The sequence below is a fragment of the Saccoglossus kowalevskii genome, chromosome 17 (genome assembly GCF_978046115.1).
Source record: "Saccoglossus kowalevskii chromosome 17, keSacKowa6.1, whole genome shotgun sequence".
Classification (NCBI taxonomy): domain Eukaryota; kingdom Metazoa; phylum Hemichordata; class Enteropneusta; family Harrimaniidae; genus Saccoglossus; species Saccoglossus kowalevskii.
Window position 1 is genome coordinate 33,766,336 of NC_140657.1, and position 24,291 is coordinate 33,790,626.

Consider the following 24,291-nt stretch of genomic DNA (forward strand, 5'->3'; position numbering starts at 1 on the left):
AATAGAGACATTTTACCAAATAAAGCAGTGGTTATAGTCATATTCCTGTCATATACATGAACTAATAGAGACATTTTACCAAATACAGCAGTGGTTATAGTCATATTCCTGTCATATACATGAACTAATAGAGACATTTTACCAAATACAGCAGTGGTTATAGTCATATTCCTGTCATATACATAAACTAATAGAGACATTTTACCAAATACAGCAGTGGTTATAGTCATATTCCTGTCATATACATGAACTAATAGAGACATTTTACCAAATACAGAAGTGGTTATAGTCATATTCCTGTCATATACATGAACTAATAGAGACATTTTACCAAATACAGCAGTGGTTATAGTCATATTCCTGTCATATACATGAACTAATAGAGACATTTTACCAAATACAGCAGTGGTTATAGTCATATTCCTGTCATATACATAAACTAATAGAGACATTTTACCAAATACAGCAGTGGTTATAGTCATATTCCTGTCATATACATGAACTAATAGAGACATTTTACCAAATAAAGCAGTGGTTATAGTCATATTCCCTGTCATATACATGAACTAATAGAGACATTTTACCAAATACAGCAGTGGTTATAGTCATATTCCTGTCATATACATGAACTAATAGAGACATTTTACCAAATAAAGCAGTGGTTATAGTCATATTCCTGTCATATACATGAACTAATAGAGACATTTTACCAAATACAGAAGTGGTTATAGTCATATTCCTGTCATATACATGAACTAATAGAGACATTTTACCAAATAAAGCAGTGGTTATAGTCATATTCCTGTCATATACATGAACTAATAGAGACATTTTACCAAATACAGCAGTGGTTATAGTCATATTCCTGTCATATACATGAACTAATAGAGACATTTTACCAAATACAGCAGTGGTTATAGTCATATTCCTGTCATATACATAAACTAATAGAGACATTTTACCAAATACAGCAGTGGTTATAGTCATATTCCTGTCATATACATGAACTAATAGAGACATTTTACCAAATACAGAAGTGGTTATAGTCATATTCCTGTCATATACATGAACTAATAGAGACATTTTACCAAATACAGCAGTGGTTATAGTCATATTCCTGTCATATACATGAACTAATAGAGACATTTTACCAAATACAGAAGTGGTTATAGTCATATTCCTGTCATATACATGAACTAATAGAGACATTTTACCAAATACAGCAGTGGTTATAGTCATATTCCTGTCATATACATGAACTAATAGAGACATTTTACCAAATACAGAAGTGGTTATAGTCATATTCCTGTCATATACATGAACTAATAGAGACATTTTACCAAATACAGCAGTGGTTATAGTCATATTCCTGTCATATACATGAACTAATAGAGACATTTTACCAAATACAGAAGTGGTTATAGTCATATTCCTGTCATATACATGAACTAATAGAGACATTTTACCAAATACAGCAGTGGTTATAGTCATATTTCTGTCATATACATGAACTAATAGAGACATTTTACCAAATACAGCAGTGGTTATAGTCATATTCCTGTCATATACATGAACTAATAGAGACATTTTACCAAATACAGAAGTGGTTATAGTCATATTCCTGTCATATACATGAACTAATAGAGACATTTTACCAAATACAGCAGTGGTTATAGTCATATTCCTGTCATATACATGAACTAATAGAGACATTTTACCAAATACAGAAGTGGTTATAGTCATATTCCTGTCATATACATAAACTAATAGAGACATTTTACCAAATACAGCAGTGGTTATAGTCATATTCCTGTCATATACATGAACTAATAGAGACATTTTACCAAATAAAGCAGTGGTTATAGTCATATTCCCTGTCATATACATGAACTAATAGAGACATTTTACCAAATACAGCAGTGGTTATAGTCATATTCCTGTCATATACATGAACTAATAGAGACATTTTACCAAATAAAGCAGTGGTTATAGTCATATTCCTGTCATATACATGAACTAATAGAGACATTTTACCAAATACAGAAGTGGTTATAGTCATATTCCTGTCATATACATGAACTAATAGAGACATTTTACCAAATAAAGCAGTGGTTATAGTCATATTCCTGTCATATACATGAACTAATAGAGACATTTTACCAAATACAGCAGTGGTTATAGTCATATTCCTGTCATATACATGAACTAATAGAGACATTTTACCAAATACAGCAGTGGTTATAGTCATATTCCTGTCATATACATAAACTAATAGAGACATTTTACCAAATACAGCAGTGGTTATAGTCATATTCCTGTCATATACATGAACTAATAGAGACATTTTACCAAATACAGAAGTGGTTATAGTCATATTCCTGTCATATACATGAACTAATAGAGACATTTTACCAAATACAGCAGTGGTTATAGTCATATTCCTGTCATATACATGAACTAATAGAGACATTTTACCAAATACAGAAGTGGTTATAGTCATATTCCTGTCATATACATGAACTAATAGAGACATTTTACCAAATACAGCAGTGGTTATAGTCATATTCCTGTCATATACATGAACTAATAGAGACATTTTACCAAATACAGAAGTGGTTATAGTCATATTCCTGTCATATACATGAACTAATAGAGACATTTTACCAAATACAGCAGTGGTTATAGTCATATTCCTGTCATATACATGAACTAATAGAGACATTTTACCAAATACAGAAGTGGTTATAGTCATATTCCTGTCATATACATGAACTAATAGAGACATTTTACCAAATACAGCAGTGGTTATAGTCATATTTCTGTCATATACATGAACTAATAGAGACATTTTACCAAATACAGAAGTGGTTATAGTCATATTCCTGTCATATACATGAACTAATAGAGACATTTTACCAAATACAGCAGTGGTTATAGTCATATTCCTGTCATATACATAAACTAATAGAGACATTTTACCAAATACAGAAGTGGTTATAATCATATTATATGTCAATAATTACCCAACATGTTAGGGTATTATTAATGTGACAGGGTCATCACCTATGCATGCAACGATAACAACATAACAATGCATGCAAAAAATGCAAAGGTTCATGGGTAGAAGTTTGTTTTTAAACAATGACACAACGCCATTTGCTGCATGCATAAAAGACAACTCCCCCGCTTTAGATCACTGAACTGCATGCAGGATTTTCAATCAATGTTTCATTTTATTGTCTCATCTGCATTTGATTAAACATTGTATGCAATATAGTATTTTGTTGAGAACCCAAAACCATCCATCAGGATTCAACACAGATAACTCAAGAAAACCATAACTATTGAACTTGGTTCATAGCTGAAGTTATATCACAAGTTGAAGACTTTATCAGCAAAATTTCAGAAGATACATGTATTAAATATATTATATATATTAATTTACAGTATAAGGTGACATATGTCAGCATTTATATACACTACCTGTCTCTGTTTCTGTCTTTGATTTGTTTCATATCTACCAAGCCTCCAGTCTCCAGCTTGAAAGGATCATTCTAACAAGAGAAGTGTATCTATATATGTTAAATATCACAATTAGTTTTCATTTGTTGTACACATGTAAGTGAAGACAGTTATTTATTAGAATGACATTGAAACAACATGTGATGACCATGTGATACTCATTGCTGACCATGTAATAGTCATGCAATGTTCATGTGATACAAGTGGTAATAAAGTAAATCCAATTAATTTATCAATATTTACTATAAGGAGGCAGCCATCCTTTAGCCATTTTTTAGTTTCATTTAAATCAGAGGGAAAAATACCAAAATTTCACAGCCAAACGATCGTTGGGGTAACATTAAGCTAACTGTTTGGCAAAATTTGTTGTTTTTGTTTGGGAAAATCCCTTGCATACAAACACCTAATTATACAAAGAACATAGAGCACTTTCCTGCAGTATTTGAAACCAAGATCATCATCCTTTAAAGCCATATTCAAGATGGCTGCTCCCATATAGTAAATTTATATCGGCAAATTGACCGCATTTATCTTATTACATGTATGCCAGCTGACTGTGTTACCGTATTACCCAGGGCACGCGCCCAGGGGCCTGGACTTACAAAATCAGGAACAATTGGGGGTGGGCGCTTACCCGAGGACCACCCCAAAAAGATTTTAAAAAGTTGTTTTTGTGATCGTATGATAAGGTCAAATAAAGGAATGCTTTCGTACACTTTGTACACGAACTTATTTTTTGATTTATGCGAGGTTTCAATAAACGGTCAAGAACTGTGGGAACACTAAGACACAGGGTCGAATTTCAAGAATAAAACTTGTTTTATGTCAGCGAATGAAGTTGTATTACTCACTGAAATTGGCTACAAAGTATGGTAAGTATTGTAATCAATGCAAGGTTACTTTTTTAGTAACCGTGATCAGTACAAGTCGAAACGGTCGGTAAAAACGACCGCTTGAAATCCAAAATGGCGATGACCTAATTAGCATAATTTTGTTCACGCAGACAGGGTTATGAAACAAAACTTTTATTACTGATGTGAAATGTTTACAAACTATTGTGAATACATAAACATATCCAAATGGCAATACATAAAAAACAGACTGAAAATAAACTCTGGTCGACCTCATTAACATGATTTATTCACGCACCCACACACATGACAAAATTGTGATGCAACAAGTGACCATCGTCGGCATGCCTCATTATGGTTATCGTAATGGACTTGAGGTCGGCAAAATGTTTTTTCTTCAAAGTCAGAAAATTAATCCACATGACCGTAATGCCATAGCTGTGATGAAGGATGCAAAGAAAGTAGCAAGTTTACGACCTGATATCTCAAAAGTGCTAGCTCATGTTCACAGTCAGCTGGCATCGGTGTCGCTGGGTGTATATGATCATAGATGTACTAGACGTACAGAAGAGCATCGCCAGGCGATGGACGCGGAGCTTTTTGGCAACGACCGCAAACGTATCCATGTCTAGCCATTGGTTGGCCACGTAGAGGTCAAAATACGCGTTCTAGTTTTACGTATTAAGTTTGGCTCTTCCGTTTCACCCCCTCCGGAATGTTCTACTTTTGCAGCCTAATCGCAGGTTTTTCAAAAAACGTTGAAAAAACACAAGAATTAGTAGAAATGTTCCTGTTTTGGGAGGATTATTGATAGAGAATAATTTCTTTATTACAAAAATGATGAAAAACCGCAAGTTTTTGCCTTAGTTATTTTTTTATTGACGAAAAACTGCGAACTCGGCAAATATGGTTGTACAACTTCCCTTTATCATATACACCCAGCGACACCGATGCCAGCTGACTGTGTCAGCGAAGTGCTACGTTTTGAAACCAAAGCTAAGTGCTTCAAACCACTCACCAAGGTATGGATTATTGCAATATTGCAATATTGGATTCATCGTGAATGAAGAGAAAGCAGAACGTGTGCGCCACATGCTGCGTGGTTCATCTTACGTCGTTAAGTTCCAATGAGTTTTTACGTAAAAACACAAACAAAACAAAACAGCCATTTTCAGGGCCACCACACACTCCAAAAAGAGAACTACCATAACAAACACACTATTTAAATAAATCAAACGTGTTCGTTTTTGACAAATAAAACTTTATTGTTGACCCCGTTCTTGGCTAAAAATCACCCTGGGCGTTTAACCGATGATGTCCCCAACATGTAACTTTTGTGAAAACAGGGGGGTGGGCGCTTGCCCAGGGAGGGGCGCGTGCCCGGGGTAATACGGTATATACTTACTATGGTAAGTTCCTCTGCTTTAGTAATCTTTTTACCAAAAGCCAACCCGACTGCACTGTAAAATAAAGTACAATAATTGAAATCACATACATTTTTGTACATGTAGCTCCATATGATAATACATGTATGTTTACAAGAAGAAATGGCAGGATGTTTTATTCATGTCAAATGCACAGATATATAATGTACAATGATAACATATTTTCACATTATCTTTCTGTGATTAAAGTGTGATTGAAGTCCAAACTTCAGTTCAGATATATACATGTACAATGTAGAACAATCACAGTGCCTGCTTTATGCTGGGGTAGATAATATGGCATTTCCAGTTTGTTTACTGAATTATGCTTGGGTAGTAAATATGGCATTTCCAGTTTGTTTACTGAATTATGCTTGGGTAGTTAATATGGCATTTCCAGTTTGTTTACTGAATTATGCTGGGGTAGTTAATATGGCATTTCCAGTTTGTTTACTGAATTATGCTTGGGTAGCTAATATGGCATTTTCAGTTTGTTTACAGAATTATGCTTGGGTAGCTAATATGGCATTTCCAGTTTGTTTACTGAATTATGCTGGGGTAGCTAATATGGCATTTCCAGTTTGTTTACTGAATTATGCTTGGGTAGCTAATATGGCATTTTCAGTTTGTTTACTGAATTATGCTGGGGTAGTTAATATGGCATTTCCAGTTTGTTTACTGAATTATGCTGGGGTAGCTAATATGGCATTTCCAGTTTGTTTACTGAATTATGCTTGGGTAGTTAATATGGCATTTCCAGTTTGTTTACTGAATTATGCTTGGGTAGATAATGTGGCATTTCCAGTTTGTTTACAGAATTATGCTTGGGTAGCTAATATGGCATTTCCAGTTTGTTTACTGAATTATGCTGGGGTAGCTAATATGGCATTTCCAGTTTGTTTACTAAAATATGCTTGGGTAGCTAATATGGCATTTTCAGTTTGTTTACTGAATTATGCTGGGGTAGTTAATATGGCATTTCCAGTTTGTTTACTGAATTATGCTGGGGTAGTTAATATGGCATTTCCAGTTTGTTTACTGAATTATGCTTGGGTAGATAATGTGGCATTTCCAGTTTGTTTGCAGAATTATGCTGGGGTAGTTAATATGGCATTTCCAGTTTGTTTTACTGAATTATGCTTGGGTAGCTAATATGGCATTTCCAGTTTGTTTACTGAATTATGCTGGGGTAGCTAATATGGCATTTCCAGTTTGTTTACAGAATCATGCTTGGGTAGCTATTATGGCAATTCCAGTTTGTTTACTGAATTATGCTTGGGTAGCTAATATGGCATTTTCAGTTTGTTTACTGAATTATGCTGGGGTAGCTAATATGGCATTTCCAGTTTGTTTACAGAATCATGCTTGGGTAGCTATTATGGCATTTCCAGTTTGTTTACTGAATTATGCTTGGGTAGCTAATATGGCATTTTCAGTTTGTTTACTGAATTATGCTTGGGTAGTTAATATGGCATTTCCAGTTTGTTTACTGAATTATGCTGGGGTAGTTAATATGGCATTTTCAGTTTGTTTACTGAATTATGCTGGAATAGCTAATATGGCATTTCCAGTTTGTTTGCAGAATTATGCTGGGGTAGCTAATATGGCATTTCCAGTTTGTTTACTGAATTATGCTGGGGTAGCTAATATGGCATTTTCAGTTTGTTTACAGAATTATGCTTGGGTAGCTAATATGGCATTTCCAGTTTGTTTACTGAATTATGCTTGGGTAGTTAATATGGCATTTCCAGTTTGTTTACTGAATTATGCTTGGGTAGATAATGTGGCATTTCCAGTTTGTTTACAGAATTATGCTTGGGTAGCTAATATGGCATTTCCAGTTTGTTTACTGAATTATGCTGGGGTAGCTAATATGGCATTTCCAGTTTGTTTACTGAATTATGCTTGGGTAGCTAATATGGCATTTTCAGTTTGTTTACAGAATTATGCTTGGGTAGTTAATATGGCATTTCCAGTTTGTTTACAGAATTATGCTTGGGTAGCTAATATGGCATTTCCAGTTTGTTTACAGAATTATGCTTGGGTAGTTAATATGGCATTTCCAGTTTGTTTACAGAATTATGCTTGGGTAGTTAATATGGCATTTCCAGTTTGTTTGCAGAATTATGCTGGGGTAGCTAATATGGCATTTCCAGTTTGTTTGCAGAATTATGTTGGGGTAGTTAATATGGCATTTCCAGTTTGTTTACTGAATTATGCTTGGGTAGCTAATATGGCATTTCCAGTTTGTTTGCAGAATTATGCTGGGGTAGCTAATATGGCATTTCTAGTTTGTTTGCAGAATTATGCTGGGGTAGTTAATATGGCATTTCCAGTTTGTTTACTGAATTATGCTTGGGTAGCTAATATGGCATTTCCAGTTTGTTTACTGAATTATGCTGGGGTAGCTAATATGGCATTTCCAGTTTGTTTACTGAATTATGCTTGGGTAGCTAATATGGCATTTCCAGTTTGTTTACAGAATTATGCTTGGGTAGCTAATATGGCATTTCCAGTTTGTTTACAGAATTATGCTTGGGTAGCTAATATGGCATTTCCAGTTTGTTTTACTGAATTATGCTTGGGTAGCTAATATGGCATTTCCAGTTTGTTTACTGAATTATGCTGGGGTAGTTAATAAGGCATTTTCAGTTTGTTTACTGAATTATGCTTGGGTAGCTAATATGGCATTTCCAGTTTGTTTACTAAATTATGCTTGGGTAGTTAAAGGCCCAGTAGCTGTAATGAAAACGTTTCTAACGGCGTTCTAAATAACTATTTTGGGTTGAAAACTTGTTGCATTTATCTTTGAAATTGCTTATCTCCTGTTATAATAAAATTTACATCGATCTCTGTGCGGATACGAATGCAGAGAAAATGCTCACGATTGAACTCAACGCCATATTTCTAGGTGGTCTGACTGCATTGATGCTGCAGTTCGGCGTCTTCTACACCGATCTGACGCATATCGCGCTAGGTGTGCAGGGAGTTTGTTAGAAATTTCGAACGTTTCGAAGTCAATTGTCGATTGCCACGTATTTTACGGATATATTAAATCGTTTCAGAGACCCGTTTACTAAATAATGATAAATGAAACTTAGAAAGCTTGTAAGAACAAACTGGGCCCAAATCGCACAAATTGCAATAAGTTTACGCTGGTTCAGATGGAGTTCTACGCGTCATTTTATCGCGCTCAAGGACGTTCTATTTTCGAACTAGTTGATACCGGAAATAACGCAACTACTTTCGAACAATTTTTCACTAAAATATGTGATTCAAAGGCAACCCAAATTGTAAAAAGCAATATCAAGGTCCGCGTATAAACACTGTTGTAAAGAGGCGGCGGAGCGGAATTTTAGCCAAAATCGGCTAGTAAGGCGTCATATGACACAGGTTTGTGCTGGGACAGCGCTTCCGGTGACGACACAACGGTAAGGCGTCATATGACACAGGTTTGTGCTGGGACAGCGCTTCCGGTGACGACACAACGAAGTACTCGGAATTGCGCATGCGCAAACAATCAGTAATGACGTATGATGGTTTAACAAACGGAGGTCAGGGTACGTACAATAAACACTTCACGATGTTGATTCAGTGCTTTTAGCGAGCTTATAAAGCATACAGAAGGGCCCGGTACCAAATAATTGAACTAGTTTCAGCTAATAGAACGGAAATAATTGCTATTCATGTAGAACACATTTGCAATAAAAAAAACTAGGTCGTTACAGCTAGTGTATCTTTAATACAGCATTTCCAGTTTGTTTACTGAATTGTGTTGGGGTAGCTAATATGGCATTTCCAGTTTGTTTACTGAATTATGCTGGGGTAGCTAATATGGCATTTCCAGTTTGTTTACTGAATTATGCTTGGGTAGTTAATATGGCATTTCCAGTTTGTTTACTGAATTATGCTGGGGTAGTTAATACAGCATTTCCAGTTTGTTTACCGAATTATGCTTGGGTAGTTAATATGGCATTTCCAGTTTGTTTACTGAATTATGCTTGGGTAGTTAATATGGCATTTCCAGTTTGTTTACTGAATTATGCTGGAATAGCTAATATGGCATTTCCAGTTTGTTTACTGAATTATGCTTGGGTAGTTAATATGGCATTTCCAGTTTGTTTACTGAATTATGCTGGGGTAGCTAATATGGCATTTCCAGTTTGTTTACAGAATTATGCTGGGGTAGCTAATATGGCATTTCCAGTTTGTTTACTGAATTATGCTGGGGTAGCTAATATGGCATTTCCAGTTTGTTTACTGAATTATGCTTGGGTAGTTAATATGGCATTTCCAGTTTGTTTACTGAATTATGCTGGGGTAGTTAATATGGCATTTCCAGTTTGTTTACTGAATTATGCTTGGGTAGATACATGTAATGTGGCATTTCCAGTTTGTTTACTGAATTATGCTTGGGTAGTTAATAAGGCATTTTCAGTTTGTTTACTGAATTATGCTGGGGTAGCTAATATGGCATTTCCAGTTTGTTTACTGAATTATGCTTGGTAGTTAATATGGCATTTCCAGTTTGTTTGCAGAATTATGCTGGGGTAGTTAATATGGCATTTCCAGTTTGTTTACTGAATTATGCTTGGGTAGCTAATATGGCATTTCCAGTTTGTTTACTGAATTATGCTGGGGTAGCTAATATGGCATTTCCAGTTTGTTTACTGAATTATGCTTGGGTAGTTAATACAGCATTTCCAGTTTGTTTACTGAATTATGCTGGGGTAGTTAATATGGCATTTCCAGTTTGTTTACTGAATTATGCTTGGGTAGCTAATATGGCATTTCCAGTTTGTTTACTGAATTATGCTGGGGTAGCTAATATGGCATTTCCAGTTTGTTTACTGAATTATGCTTGGGTAGTTAATATGGCATTTCCAGTTTGTTTACAGAATTATGCTTGGGTAGTTAATATGGCATTTCCAGTTTGTTTGCAGAATTATGCTGGGGTAGCTAATATGGCATTTCCAGTTTGTTTGCAGAATTATGTTGGGGTAGTTAATATGGCATTTCCAGTTTGTTTACTGAATTATGCTTGGGTAGCTAATATGGCATTTCCAGTTTGTTTGCAGAATTATGCTGGGGTAGCTAATATGGCATTTCTAGTTTGTTTGCAGAATTATGCTGGGGTAGTTAATATGGCATTTCCAGTTTGTTTACTGAATTATGCTTGGGTAGCTAATATGGCATTTCCAGTTTGTTTACTGAATTATGCTGGGGTAGCTAATATGGCATTTCCAGTTTGTTTACTGAATTATGCTTGGGTAGCTAATATGGCATTTCCAGTTTGTTTACAGAATTATGCTTGGGTAGCTAATATGGCATTTCCAGTTTGTTTTACTGAATTATGCTTGGGTAGCTAATATGGCATTTCCAGTTTGTTTACTGAATTATGCTGGGGTAGTTAATAAGGCATTTTCAGTTTGTTTACTGAATTATGCTTGGGTAGCTAATATGGCATTTCCAGTTTGTTTACTAAATTATGCTTGGGTAGTTAAAGGCCCAGTAGCTGTAATGAAAACGTTTCTAACGGCGTTCTAAATAACTATTTTGGGTTGAAAACTTGTTGCATTTATCTTTGAAATTGCTTATCTCCTGTTATAATAAAATTTACATCGATCTCTGTGCGGATACGAATGCAGAGAAAATGCTCACGATTGAACTCAACGCCATATTTCTAGGTGGTCTGACTGCATTGATGCTGCAGTTCGGCGTCTTCTACACCGATCTGACGCATATCGCGCTAGGTGTGCAGGGAGTTTGTTAGAAATTTCGAACGTTTCGAAGTCAATTGTCGATTGCCACGTATTTTACGGATATATTAAATCGTTTCAGAGACCCGTTTACTAAATAATGATAAATGAAACTTAGAAAGCTTGTAAGAACAAACTGGGCCCAAATCGCACAAATTGCAATAAGTTTACGCTGGTTCAGATGGAGTTCTACGCGTCATTTTATCGCGCTCAAGGACGTTCTATTTTCGAACTAGTTGATACCGGAAATAACGCAACTACTTTCGAACAATTTTTCACTAAAATATGTGATTCAAAGGCAACCCAAATTGTAACAAGCAGCCTGTCGGCTGAGATAGCTCCGCTGTTAGCAATGCACATTTCAATTAAAGAACAGAAGACATCATTAGAAAATGAACAATATGTATAATATCAAAGCAATCGGACTTGCAGTTTTTAACAAGAAGTCGAAAATATCACTTTCTACCAAAAATGACAAAAATATTCACCAAAATTAGAGAATTGAAGATATCATCAGGAAATGAACAAATCTGAGAAAGGTCTACATGTAGTATCTATATATGTAATATCAAAGCAATTGGACTTGCGGTTTTTAACAAGAAGTCGAAAATATCACTTTCTACCAAAAATGACAAAAATATTCACCAAAATTAGAGAATTGAAGATATCATCAGGAAATGAACAAATCTGAGAAAGGTCTACATGTAGTATCTATATATGTAATATCAAAGCAAATGAACTTTTGGTTTTTAACAAGAAGTAGAAAATATCACTTTTTACCAAAAATTACAAAAATATTCACCAAAATTAGAGAATTGAAGATATCATCACAAAATGAACAAATCTGAGAAAGGTCCACATGTAGTACCTATATATACAATATCAAAGCAATCGGACTTACAGTTTTTAACAAGAAGTCGAAAATATCACTTTTTACCAAAAATGACAAAAATACTCACCAAAATTAGAGAATTGAAGATATCATCACGAAATGAACAAATCTGAGAAAGGTCTACATGTAGTATCTATATATGTAATATCAATGCAATTGAACTCTTGGTTTTTAACAAGAAGTCGAAAATAACACTTTTTACCAAAAATTACAAAAATATTCACCAAAATTAGAGAATTGAAGATATCATCAAGAAATGAACAAATCTGAGAGAGGTCCACATGTAGTACCTATATATGTAGTATCAAAGCAATTGGACTTGCGATTTTTAACAAGAAGTCAAAAATATCACTTTTTACCAAAAATGACAAAAATATTCACCAAAATTAGAGAATTAAAGATATCATTACGAAATGAACAAATCTGAGAGAGGTCCACATGTAGTACCTATATATGTAATATCAAAGCAATTGCACTTGCGGTTTTTAACAAGAAGTCGAAAATATCACTTTCTACCAAAAATGACAAAAATATTCACCAAAATTAGAGAATTGAAGATATCAACATGAAATGAACAAACCTAAGAGAGGTCTACCCAAGGTACATATACACCAAGTATCAAAGCATTCAGGCTTGTAGTTTTCAAGAAGAAGTCGAAAAAGTAAAACATTGACACGGACGACGGACGACGGACAACGACGGACGACGACGACGGACGCCGACGGACAATCACTCATATGATAAGCTCCGCTCGACAAAGTCGACAGCGGAGCTAAAAAGCAATATCAAGGTCCGCGTATAAACACTGTTGTAAAGAGGCGGCGGAGCGGAATTTTAGCCAAAATCGGCTAGTAAGGCGTCATATGACACAGGTTTGTGCTGGGACAGCGCTTCCGGTGACGACACAACGGTAAGGCGTCATATGACACAGGTTTGTGCTGGGACAGCGCTTCTGGTGACGACACAACGAAGTACTCGGAATTGCGCATGCGCAAACAATCAGTAATGACGTATGATGGTTTAACAAACGGAGGTCAGGGTTCGTACAATAAACACTTCACGATGTTGATTCAGTGCTTTTAGCGAGCTTATAAAGCATACAGAAGGGCCCGGTACCAAATAATTGAACTAGTTTCAGCTAATAGAACGGAAATAATTGCTATTCATGTAGAACACATTTGCAATAAAAAAAACTAGGTCGTTACAGCTAGTGTATCTTTAATACAGCATTTCCAGTTTGTTTACTGAATTGTGTTGGGGTAGCTAATATGGCATTTCCAGTTTGTTTACTGAATTATGCTGGGGTAGCTAATATGGCATTTCCAGTTTGTTTACTGAATTATGCTTGGGTAGTTAATATGGCATTTCCAGTTTGTTTACTGAATTATGCTGGGGTAGTTAATACAGCATTTCCAGTTTGTTTACTGAATTATGCTGGGGTAGTTAATATGGCATTTCCAGTTTGTTTACTGAATTATGCTTGGGTAGTTAATATGGCATTTCCAGTTTGTTTACTGAATTATGCTTGGGTAGTTAATATGGCATTTCCAGTTTGTTTACCGAATTATGCTTGGGTAGTTAATATGGCATTTCCAGTTTGTTTACTGAATTATGCTTGGGTAGTTAATATGGCATTTCCAGTTTGTTTACTGAATTATGCTGGAATAGCTAATATGGCATTTCCAGTTTGTTTACTGAATTATGCTTGGGTAGTTAATATGGCATTTCCAGTTTGTTTACTGAATTATGCTGGGGTAGCTAATATGGCATTTCCAGTTTGTTTACAGAATTATGCTGGGGTAGCTAATATGGCATTTCCAGTTTGTTTACTGAATTATGCTGGGGTAGCTAATATGGCATTTCCAGTTTGTTTACTGAATTATGCTTGGGTAGTTAATATGGCATTTCCAGTTTGTTTACTGAATTATGCTGGGGTAGTTAATATGGCATTTCCAGTTTGTTTACTGAATTATGCTTGGGTAGATACATGTAATGTGGCATTTCCAGTTTGTTTACTGAATTATGCTTGGGTAGTTAATAAGGCATTTTCAGTTTGTTTACTGAATTATGCTGGGGTAGCTAATATGGCATTTCCAGTTTGTTTACTGAATTATGCTTGGTAGTTAATATGGCATTTCCAGTTTGTTTGCAGAATTATGCTGGGGTAGTTAATATGGCATTTCCAGTTTGTTTACTGAATTATGCTTGGGTAGCTAATATGGCATTTCCAGTTTGTTTACTGAATTTATGCTGGGGTAGCTAATATGGCATTTCCAGTTTGTTTACTGAATTATGCTTGGGTAGTTAATACAGCATTTCCAGTTTGTTTACTGAATTATGCTGGGGTAGTTAATATGGCATTTCCAGTTTGTTTACTGAATTATGCTTGGGTAGCTAATATGGCATTTCCAGTTTGTTTACTGAATTATGCTGGGGTAGCTAATATGGCATTTCCAGTTTGTTTACTGAATTATGCTTGGGTAGCTAATATGGCATTTCCAGTTTGTTTACAGAATTATGCTTGGGTAGCTAATATGGCATTTCCAGTTTGTTTACTGAATTATGCTTGGGTAGTTACAATCTGATTAAAATCTTATGTAGTGTACGGCCTTTAATTATTTTGGCTATAAACTTATTTTAATTTTATTTTTTATTACTTTTGTTATTAATGCCCTTTTATTTTATTATTTTACTTTGATTTTGTGATTTTTTTTAATTCCGCCCTACCTACATCTGAACCGATGCCTATGTAACGAGATTTCAACGAGACCCACTATCGACGATTTTAGTCAACGAATCACAGACTTCCTTCTATAGCGCACATGATGGCGTCACCGGGCAGAGTCTGATGGCAAACACACTCAAATAAAATGGCGGATTATACCGACCGAGAAAAACACGGCTTTTCGGTAAGTTTATCATTGTCAAATGCAACGAAAGTCATTTTTATGTTAATATTGTGGCTCGAATGGTTCGACTTTAGATCGTTATTTTGCATAGTTATTCTGGGAGTGACGATTTTGTTTCCACCGGTTCGACCGAACACCAGTGTCTTTTTCCAGTCGCCTGCCCTGGAGACGGGTGATGTTTTGTTGACGATCGGGCCAAAATCGTCTACGATATTGAAGCCGTAGCTGTAAATATTCATCAAATTGTATCAACATTTTGTACATTATACATTAACACTTTATTAAAGTAAATGAGCTGATTTGGACTGGAATAAAATATTTTTTATTTGGAACACATCGCAATTTTAGAGATTTTGTATTATTTAGTAATTTAGTGATTGTATTTGTTATTTAGTATATTGTGTTTTTGTTTTGTTTTTTTTATATATATATTTCTCCTTGTACTTTGTGACCATTTTCTTTCCCTCCGGGGATTGTGTAAGAGTCAATAAGTAAATAAAGTAAGCGATCAGGAAATATTTTTTTGCTCCAATTTTCTGCGTCGATGCCGTGGGCCGGTGACCGCTATACAATTTAAAATCAGTTTGCATTGTTTACTATAGCTGTTTACAGTGTTCTAATCATTACGATTTACCTTTTTTTTGCTTCCATTCTAGATAATTATGCTCAATGATGTAAAATTGAAGCGATGACTGAATGAACGAACCTTGGCTGGCGAAGATGTATCTGGAAGTGTACACATTTGTTGGAAGTGAAAAAAATATTCAATGAAATGTCAAAAATTGTAAAATGCTGTGGAATTTCTTTTGCAAATAAAAATATACTAGCAATTTTCTATTAATGGTTTATTCAAGTGGGCAAAATATAAATGTACAGAAAGATTGCCCGTATACACTGAAAAGTAAGCAACCGACAGCCTGTATTAAAAGGGGGACTGTGATTGGCTGTTACTTACGCGAGATTTGAACGGGACTTACATAGGCGTCGGATCAGATGTAGGTAGGGCGGAATTAAAAAAAATCAAAATCAAAGTAAAATAATAAAATAAAAGGACATTAATAACAAAAGTAATACAAAATAAAATTAAAACAAGTTTATAGCCAAAATAATTACAGCCCGTACACTACATCAGATTTTAATCAGATTGGGGTAGTTAATACAGCATTTCCAGTTTGTTTACTGAATTATGCTGGGGTAGTTAATATGGCATTTCCAGTTTGTTTACTGAATTATGCTTGGGTAGCTAATATGGCATTTCCAGTTTGTTTACTGAATTATGCTGGGGTAGCTAATATGGCATTTCCAGTTTGTTTACTGAATCATGCTTGGGTAGCTAATATGGCATTTCCAGTTGTTTACAGAATTATGCTTGGGTAGCTAATATGGCATTTCCAGTTTGTTTACTGAATTATGCTTGGGTAGTTAATACAGCATTTCCAGTTTATTTACTGAATTATGCTTGGGTAGTTAATATGGCATTTCCAGTTTGTTTACTGAATTATGCTGGGGTAGTTAATATGGCATTTCCAGTTTGTTTACTGAATTATGCTTGGGTAGTTAATTAATATGGCATTTCCAGTTTGTTTACTGAATTATGCTTGGGTAGTTAATATGGCATTTCCAGTTTGTTTACTGAATTATGCTTGGGTAGTTAATATGGCATTTCCAGTTTGTTTACTGAATTATGCTTGGGTAGTTAATATGGCATTTCCAGTTTGTTTACTGAATTATGCTTGGGTAGTTAATTAATATGGCATTTCCAGTTTGTTTACTGAATTATGCTGGGGTAGTTAATATGGCATTTCCAGTTTGTTTACTGAATTATGCTTGGGTAGTTAATATGGCATTTTCAGTTTGTTTACTGAATTATACTAGGGTAGCTAATATGGCATTTCCAGTTTGTTTGCAGAATTATGCTTGGGTAGCTAATATGGCATTTCTGATTTGTTGATAATTGAAAAATCATCTGTATCAATTTTTGTTCATGATTTTAAGATTGTGCTTAAATGATATTCATACCTCACTCCACTTTGTCTTTTTCGGAACTTCTGAGCTTCTTTGGTCTCTTCTAATATTGCTCTAAAAAACAAAAGCATATGAATAATTACTGCAATATTGTGACATTAAAGGTGACATTAAAGTTCAAAAGAATAGGACAATTACAGACAAAACAGAGTAGATCTGAATAAATATTTATTGTATGACTGTTGATCACACCTCACATTTCATGCTTAGGATTGCTCACACTAGATACTTTTGGTACAACTGTGTCAGCAGATCTTGGGCTGCATGCATGCCAAACTCAGCTACCTCATGCAAGAATACAGTCAAACTCATCCAGAAAAAAATAGTCAAACTCGGCTAGTTGTAATTGTGGAAGTGTGAAGCGGTCAACAACTATAACCTTCTAGCTTTCATGTCTGTCTAGTGTTTATATGTGGTGACACAATGCTCACTACTGCATCACTGACAACCCTTGTCGCCCATTCATATTTTATTTTTTACTGTGATATGACTCCAGCAGTTTGTACTTTATTGAATGAAATTTTATTTCACCAAAAAACAAAAACAACGGTAAAGGTAGAAGTTGCACAGGTAGTAAATACATATAAATAAATAAACAATTAAATAAATAAACAAATAAATAAATATATAACGAATTCCAATGTTTTGTTGCAGAGTATTTAAGACTGTGTTGGTTGAGTGTAAGATTCAGTTTTGGAGTATAATAGTTCAAGCTACATGCTAAACGGGTTTGATAATTATGGGACAAAGGATCCAAATAGTTGTAAATATCATGTACAAAATATTTATTGCTAAGATCAAAGACAAATAAACTGGTTTGTAACTTGCAGAGTGAAAAAATATCTAGTATTCTTAGTTTTTTGAAAAGAGGAGCAGCATATATTGGTTGCAGTAGAGTAGCATATGTATTACCCCAGATTTCCAGGCAATATGTAATGTGTGGTAGAATTAAGGAATTGTATAAGAGAATTAGGATATTCCTAGGTACAAAATGACGTAGTTGTGAAATTAATCCAATTTTTGGTGCGATAACTTTGCAAATTTTATCAATGTGGGCTTTCCATGACATATTCTGGTCAATGGAGACGCCAAGGTAATTGACAACATATACGCCCTCTATCGGTGACCCGTTAATTTCCAGGCTGCCCTCAGTAGTGGCCGATCGTTGTGGTGTTTTAATTATCATGTAATTTGTTTTTTCAGAATTGATAGTAAGTTTGTTAGCACTGCACCATGCACGAACCCTTTGAAAATCATTATCAATTTCTGAGAGATTGATTTTATTGTTTTGAATGAAATAAATAGGTTAGTATCGTCAGCAAAGCAAAGAGTCGAAAATGAAAGGAATTGGTAGAGTTGGCTATATCATTAATGTATATTAAAAATAAGATTGGACCTAGAATCGATCCTTGCGGAAACCCGCAGGTAATAGGTCGTGGCAAAGATGAAGTGTTTTCAATACATACAAATTGTTGGCGATTACAAAAGTAGTTTTTAAACCATAATAGAGGAAGACCTCTAATACCATAGTGTTCTAAATTGCAGCACAGTATTTCATGATTAATGGTGTCAAAGGCTTTTTTGAGATCGATAAAAATACCAAAGGTGATATGGCTGAGATCCAGTTTGTCAGCTGTGTTGGACACCAGGTCAGCCAAGGCAAGTTTTGTACTGTGTTTTTTACGGAAGCCAAATTGAGTATCAATGAGTATGGATTTTTTCTCAAGATATGTAATTAATTGCTTATTAACGATTGATTCGCATACTTTGCTCAAAATAGGTAGAATGGATATTGGACGGTAATTGTTGACATCATTTACGGAACCTTTTTTATAAATGGGACCTTCGGTATTTTAAGAGCATTAAGAAATATACCTTGGCGAATTGAACAATTGATAATGTGGGCAAGGGGGTGAGAAATGATATGGCTAGCATGCTAGACAATTTTAGGGGGGACACCATCATGTCCTACTGATTTTCCAGGATCTAGGGCAGTGATTTCATTGAATATATCACTCTCATTCACAGGACGAAAATAAAAAGAGTCACGATAATTGCCAGTTAAATATTCAGTAAAATTGCCTGGGGCAGTAATGTTATCCGTGAGTTTTGATCCGATATTGGTGAAAAAATGGTTAAACTCTTCAACAATATCTGTTGTTTCTGTCAGGATTTTTTCACAGGGCAAATGACTAAATGAATTTAAAGTACGTTTAAAGTACGTAGTGATGTTTTAGTTGATTTATTTAAAATATTATTTATTACTCGCCAAGTTTTGTTAGTATTGTCATGCACGGACTTAAATTTATTTGAATAATAGCGTTTCTTTGCTGACTTGAGGAGTTTAGTCAAAAGGTTTCTATATGTTCTATATTCTGTTTGTTTTTCAAAGTTGCCAGGATTTTTTTTCATCTTGGCAAATAATTTGTGTTTGGTTTGGACTGATTTAATTATACTATTTGACAACCATGGTTTAGATGGATGTTTTAATTTCCTTTTGTTTAATTTGACCTGCAAATGCTTACACAAAACCGTATAAAATAAGTCATAAAATGTATTATATGCATCACTAGGGTTGGAGAGATCATACACTGGCTGCCAAGATATCTCGTTCAAGTCTGCAATAAACATGGATTGGTTGTAATTAGTATAGTCATACTTCAAGACCGTATCCTCTTTTTTTTAAAAGCGTGCTGAAAATTTTTAAAATTACAAAAAATGGGAAAATTGTCGGTAATATCTGTGTGAATAGTTCCACTTTGTATAAAATAGCCGTATGCATTCGTAAGAACGTGATCAATTGCAGTACTAGAAGTATCAGTGACCCAAGTAGGTGTGTTGATAATTTGGAAAAAATTGTACGAATTGAGAATAGTGTTGTAGTGAGTGGCAGGTGGGGAATCAACAGACGTGTCAAAGTTCACGTCGCCAAGTATAATAGAATCAATAGCCTTGGCCGACAATTGGTGTAGACATAGCTCCAAACTGTCAAAATATTCATGATATGGGGTGTTAGGTTTATGGTACTTAATGCCTATGATAATCTTTTTGTTGTTTATGCAGGTTTCCACAAGGATCGCTTCACAGTGCATAATTTTGAATGTGTTAATACGGGTAAAAGACAAGGATTCGTGAATGTACAGTGCTACGCCTCCGCCTTTTGAAATGTCACGGTTACATGTAATTAAATTATAAGGCGGTAAATTATACTGAGAGCAGTTAGAGTTTGAATTCAGCCATGTTTCGGTCAGGCCAAGAAAAAGAAAATTATGTTTTATGACACTCAAAAAAGCAATAAGTTCATCAAAATGTTTAGATAAAGATCTGATATTAAAATGAATTAAATTATGCGAGAAATTTGAAAAGTTAGAATGTGAATTGAATTGGTCAACTGAGTAAAAATTAAGTTATACTTAACGATGGCATTGTCATTTTGTGTATCCATAATAGTTCAGGTTGTGACTTAAACGTTTATTATATCTACGTGTATTAGCTGTTGGCGGTGGTAACATCAGAAGACAGTTGTCGAATACGCTCAATATCTTTAAGTGATGTTATCCTTAGAGCACTGGTTCCCTCACATTGTCGTACATAAATCTTACTGCCGACTGTCCATATTAACTTCCATCCACACTGTTTTATGGCCACATTCGCATTGTGAAATAGGTGTTTGTTGGCAGCTGTTAGGTTCTCGATGATATAAACGGTATTTGTTGTATTGCGGTCTATATTTATATCCTTTGTTGATTTATTTTTTATATTTTTTCTTGCGCTGTACAGTTTATTGCGGACAGATCTTCAGACAAATCGCACGATAATAGGTGCTGGTCGCGGGCCTGGTTTTGATGGTAAGCGATGGTTTACGTCAATGTCGTCAGATATAATTTTGATTCTGGCAGAGTCCGCGACTTGCACAGCCAACTTCATATACAATACAATACAATAATACTTTATTAAGATCGTAAAGAAATTACAATCTTTTTTGGGCTCTGAGTAATAAAGTTAAATTAATAAACATGAACACAAATTAATTATAGTATCAAGAAAACAAAGAAAGTTACTAAATGCTTCTTTTCAGGTTTGCATTATCAATGTATTGGATTAGTGTTTTCAGTATATGTTTATCTGATACGTTGATGATTCTGTTTTGTCCATCTTATGTAAAGTAGTAAATATTTTGTTAAATTCATCGTAAAGAGTCTTTTTTTCAGAAGAATAAGCTTTACAAGATGTAATGAAGTGGATTTCATCCTCTAATACATTGCATGTTTTGCATAGTCTCTTGCAGAGTGGTGTTTTTGGACGAGTATGTCTTCCTACTTCAATCTGTAATTTGTGGCAACTAAGTCGTAATCTTGCTAGTGTTTCAACATCATTGAGTTTATTTAATTTAGTTAAATATGGTGCTTGTTTAATTTCATTGTTTATTTGCCTGTATGTCCGTAGTTTTGAAATCTCTCTGTTATTGTCTTGATTCCATAGTTTATTGTAGTAGTCTTTAGATATCTGATATAAATGGTCTTTATTAATGTTATCGATGTCAATGTTGTATGTTGTTTTGATGTTGTTGAGTTTTTACAGCCAAGGGTTAAGATAACACTGTTGTTTCAGCTCCATTAAAGCGTCATATGCAAATGTTATTGATCCACTCTTGGTGATGTGCTGATAATATTTTATGGCTCTTTGTTGTACTATGGATAAGAGTGGCAGTCTTCCTAATTCCATTCGACATCCGATGTTGCAGCTTTTGTTGTTTAGGGATAATATCTGGCAACAGAGTCTTAGGTGACATTTTGCAGTGTCTGTGTGGTCCCATTGTTGTATGTTTATATGTATTCCCCATATTTCTGAGCCATATAATAGTATAGGTTGTTGTATAGTATCAAATAGTTTGGTCTTCAATCTGATGTTGATAGATTACGTTCTGCTTTTTTTGCTTTATCTGCCAGTATTTGTGTTGTTTTTGTCATGGTGCCATTGGAGTTGATGTTGATGCCCAGATATGTGAACTGATTTGTTTTCTGTAGTATTGTTTTGTTGTATGTGAAAAAAGTATTCTCTGATTTATGTCTGTTTTTTGTGAACGTCATTGTTTTTGTTTTTTTTCTGTGTTTACTGTCAAGCCCCATTTCTCTGTGTATTGTTGTAGTGAGTTGATGTTTGCTTGGAGTCCAGACTTTGACTTTGACAGCAAGGCTATATCATCAGCATACATCAGATTTGATATAGCTTTATTGTTGAGTTTTGGCATATGGTCTGTGTTGAGGTTGAGGTCTTCTGATAGGTCACTTATAATAAATACATTGAAAAGTGTTGGGCTCAGGGGGCAGCCTTGTTTCACTCCATTTTCTAATTGGAATAGTTGTGAGATTTTTCCATCCAAATTTAACGCGTAAAAATAGAACGCGTATTTTGACCTCTACGTGGCCAACCAATGGCTGGACACGTACACGTCGTCCATCGGGCCATTCCAGTTTATATCTGCACCCCCTGTTGATGTGGTCGGATTTCCAGCACTGTATGATGGGGAAAATAAGCCGGAATTCCAACTGTATATGGAGAAACAGAATCTGGAAATCCAGATGAGTATGGAAAAAAAATTCCTGGAAATCCAGGTAGTTATTGCTATTAAAATAAAATATGGCCTAATTTATCTCACCACATACCGGTTGATGAGGTTGGATTTCCAACAGTATGACTAAAAAAACTTGGAATTCTGACTGTATATGGTATAAAAATTGGGCCAATATGAAATAGGTATTACTGAAATTAGATAAGGATGGTGGCACGAATGAGCTCATCAACACCGTGAATCAGGACCAGTTTGGATTTCCATTATCAAATTTAAAATTTTGAACTTGGTAAATTAGCATATGATGAGAGTTATATTTGGAAATCCTACTCTGTATGGTGGCACAATGGAACTCATCAACACCATAAGTAGAAACTATAGTTTTGGATTTCCATTACTGTATGGTGAATGGTGATTTGGAAATAGAACTTTGTATGACTTATACACCCATGGAAATTATACCCTGTATGAAGTAAACACAGAAGCTCATCAACAGGAGGGGGTGCAGATATAAACTGGAATGGTCCATCGCCTAGCGATGCTCTTTCGTTTCTCCCCCTCCGGAATGTTCTACTTTCGCAGCTTAATCGCAGGTTTTTCGAAAAACGTCGAAAAAACACAAGAATTAGTAGAAATGTTCCTATTTTGGGCGGATTATTGATAGAGAATAATGTCTTTATTACAAAAATGCTGAAAAACCGTGAGTTTTTGCCTTAGTTAGCTGACTGTATATGTGTACTTCTTAAATACAACATCTGAGTCACTTTTCCCACCATGTTTTAACATAATGAAATCAAAACTTTAGTATAGTAATACAGCATACCTTGCTTCTTCTGTGATTTCTTCGTCTTCGTCAGAATCACTCGACACTTTCCGACGACGAAATTGTTTACGTTTACTCGACGCCATTTTAAATCTCGTCCCATTCTCAATGAGGCTCGAGAGGGCGTCATTATAATCAAGATTAAACTCGTACCTTGTCCCATGAGCAATCTCGTCCGTGTATGAGGCTAACCCGAATCGTATTGGGTAACTCTTTTACAAAGGGTCAGTTGTTTTATTTTGAATCATGGAGGCAACAAACGTTTTTGGTGACAAGCAGAAAAATCTAACGTTACCTTCCGTCGTTCACTACTAATATATTTCCTGTCATTATTTATCGCCTAGAGGGACGACCGAGTAAGTCACAATCTTTATTGATATCGTATCCCCTCTGGGATCTAGATTAGAATACAATACGGATATAAGGAACAATAAAATACATAACGAATAATAATAATAAAGAAAAGAAATAAACAGTAATACTGTGAAAATATTATTATATAAATATTTGTTGG

The 24,291-nt window shown here is 34.9% G+C and overlaps 1 protein-coding gene across 1 annotated transcript in view; it reads right to left on the reverse strand.

Annotated features, from left to right (window-relative positions):
* Nucleotides 1-23,881, reverse strand: part of LOC146733591 (splicing factor C9orf78-like) — an 82,925-nt gene extending 59,044 nt beyond the window's left edge. The window contains exons 1-4 of the mRNA XM_085492415.1: nt 23,778-23,881; nt 17,377-17,436; nt 5,779-5,833; nt 3,484-3,554 (exon numbers count right to left, since the gene is read on the reverse strand). Of these exons, the coding sequence (XP_085348541.1) occupies nt 3,484-3,554; nt 5,779-5,833; nt 17,377-17,436; nt 23,778-23,863 (272 nt within the window). The 5' untranslated portion in view covers nt 23,864-23,881. The remainder of the gene's footprint in view (nt 1-3,483; nt 3,555-5,778; nt 5,834-17,376; nt 17,437-23,777) is intronic.
* Nucleotides 23,882-24,291: the final 410 nt, after the last annotated feature.